The sequence below is a fragment of the Alligator sinensis genome, unplaced genomic scaffold (assembly GCF_000455745.1).
Source record: "Alligator sinensis unplaced genomic scaffold, ASM45574v1 scaffold1332_1, whole genome shotgun sequence".
Classification (NCBI taxonomy): Eukaryota; Metazoa; Chordata; order Crocodylia; family Alligatoridae; genus Alligator; species Alligator sinensis.
The window spans coordinates 260,955-263,656 of NW_005842965.1; the positions used below are offsets into that span (position 1 = coordinate 260,955).

The 2,702-nt window shown below is 60.4% G+C and overlaps 1 protein-coding gene across 1 annotated transcript in view; it reads left to right on the top strand.

Annotated features, from left to right (window-relative positions):
* The window catches only part of TNS1 (tensin 1), a 52,239-nt gene that overhangs the window by 34,493 nt on the left and 15,044 nt on the right, over window positions 1-2,702 (top strand). Inside the window, exons 24-25 of the mRNA XM_025192742.1 lie at window positions 1,939-2,122; window positions 2,619-2,694. Coding sequence (XP_025048527.1) covers window positions 1,939-2,122; window positions 2,619-2,694 — 260 coding nt within the window. The remainder of the gene's footprint in view (window positions 1-1,938; window positions 2,123-2,618; window positions 2,695-2,702) is intronic.

Sequence of the window (2,702 nt, forward strand, 5' to 3'; positions counted from 1 at the left end):
GGGATGGAGACTGCCCCCCCTCTCTGGGTACCCTGCTCCAGTGCTTCACTATCCTCTGAGTGAGAGTTTTTCCTAATATCCAACCTCAACTTCCCTTGCTGCAGCTTGAGCCCATTGCTCATCTGCCCCCACTGAGACCAGTCCAGCTCTGTCCTCTTTGCACCCCCCTGCGGGGAGCTGAAGGCTGCTATTCAATCTCCCTCGGTCTTCTCTTCTGCAGACTCAATCGGCCCAGTTCTTCCTTGGGTCTTGGTTTTGCTTTGTGATTTCTGTGAATGGTTTGGCCATGACCATCAACTCGGCTCTACTGGGCACGGGGCAGGTACCATAATCCCCAGTTCCAGCTGGCTGTGATTTCTATGAATGGTTTGGCCATGACCATCAACTTGGCTCTACTGGGCACAGGGCAGGTACCATAATCCCCAGTTCCAGCTGGGGAAACTGAGGCAGGCATGCCGGGGGGGGGAAGGGAGCAGCTTTTAGGTGGGGTGCGAAGATGCTTCAGTGCGTGTCCTCTCTCTTTCCTTCCCCTCGTGACTGACCCCTGCAAATGCAGGCGAGGGTATGGAGCTGCGCTTGGCAAGACACAGTTTAAAGACAATTTCAAGGAAAAATAAAACCACACGATAAAACCCCCAAAGCATTTTGACTCCTGTGGCTGTTTGTGGGTGACATCTTTTATCGGCTGGGAGAGATTTAGACAAGGTGTTGAACGCGGGGCTTTCTTTGACCGTCAGCTGTTAGCTCTGCTCGGGTGTTGGGGACACGTTTGGGGGAAAGGAAAATTTGCCAAGAGTTTTGGAGGGAGGAAGGGAACAAAGAGGCTTTGTTTGCAATCTGTAGGTGCCCTGAGACTTCAGGCATTTTTTTTTGCAAAGGAAGGGCTGGGTTTTTCCATCTTGCTGGAAACTCAATCGAGAGCGAATGCTGCAGCTGCCATCCAGCACGAGAGCTACCGGGGATGGGGGGTAGCGGCGAATACGCGGCGCAAGGCCAGGAACGATTGAGTTCGGATCGTGGCTTGGCTTCAGGCTCCTTGGGTGTCCTTGGCAATGGCTCGAGGGTGTTGCAGCGATGGGAAGCAGCATGTGCTGGGCTTGGGAAATACAGTCTCAGGGTCGGGATGCAGCCTGGCTCTTCAGGGGTGACTGGAGTTTAGGTGCTGGGTTCGTCTGGGATGGTTTGGGCAGGGCCGATCCTGCCTCGGGCAGGGGGTTGATCTAGGTGGCAGACTCGCCAGGCAGGATCGAGGCCCCGTCCGCCAGCCCTGCTTCCGCGATTCTTCTTTTACCCCTAGGTCTCCCCACTCGTGTCACGGTCCCTCTCAGAGTTGGGTGAAGACGCTGGTTTTTCGGAGCCTCTCCCAAGCTGACTCATGGGTGCAGATGGGCTAATTTTAGGCCGGGTGGGGAGCGGGAAATATGCGCCGTTGCAAGGCAGCGTCAAAGAGCTGCCCTTGCAAAAAGTGCCAGAGAAGGGCTCGGCCAGGACGTTTCCACCGGCAGGGAACGTCCTGCTCTCGTAGAGCCGGGGTCGCGGGGCGGGTCCCGTTAGGTGGGGTTGAGCGGACCCCAGAGACCCGTCCCCGTGACCTCCTAGGTGAGCGGCGTGGAGAGGAGAGCCGTCCACGTGAGGCTAGATGAGCCACGGCGGATGCTCTCTTGGAAGGTCCTTGCTCTGGCCGCGCACATGTGGGACCCTCCCAGCTCTGTTTCTGATTAGGCCTTTGCTTTGGTTTCCGTCGCAGGAAAACGCGCTGGGAGGTATCTGCATCGTGCATGGGCGGGTGGAGGCTCCCAAACTTGAGCACGGGGATGCACAGGGCTGGCATGGAGGAGCATTGGCGCAGGTTGAATCCATGGACCCCACCAAAAGTGGTGACCGGACACGGCGCCCCGGCCTCTCTCCGGCTTCACCTCACCCTTGCTTTCTCCCCAGAACCCAGGAGCTACGTGGAGTCGGTGGCGCGGACGGCGGCGACGGGCGGTGGGGGGACACCCCCCAGCCCACCGGCCCCGCAGGGCTACGACGCGGACGCGCCGGTGAGGAACGGGACCTTCGCCGGCACCTTTGCTGCCCCCAGCCCCCTTTCGACCAGCAGCCCCATTCACAGCGTGGACGGGTAAGCAGCCGGGCCGGGCTCCCTTTGCCACCCCGCGGCTGCTCGAGCCGCTCACCGGAGCTTGGGGTGGGATCGGGCGCTGCATTGGCAGCTGGGCAGACCTGGTCTGACAGTCTGGATGGGACCGGCATGCTAGCCCAGGTGCACTGTGGGATATCCCCTCCTTCCTTGGAGGCCCAGCTGGTCACAAACCCCTAAGCTGCCCATCACCGTGGCCTCTGGGCACCGGGGTTACGAGCCTTAAGGCTCTCTGCAGCCCTGACCCCACCCCAGCAAAAGGTTGTAGGACGGCATCCCCGTCCCAGGGCCGTCCGCCGGGGTCTGGACAACCCCTGGCTAGCATAGGGCACCACTCTGGAGAGATGTCACTGCTCCTTGCCTCAGTTTCCCCATGTTTCCAGCAGGCTCTGGGGGAGCCTGTCGGGCTACGAGCTCCATGCAGGCCAGGGGGGAGGAGGAAGAGGAGGGTCAGCCTGCCCTGCACTGTCCTTCGCAGGGTCTCCGTCCTCAGCTACCCCTCGGAGAGCAGCGTCCAGGGCCCGGCGACCTCCCTGCAGCCCTCGCCCGACTCCAGCTTCCT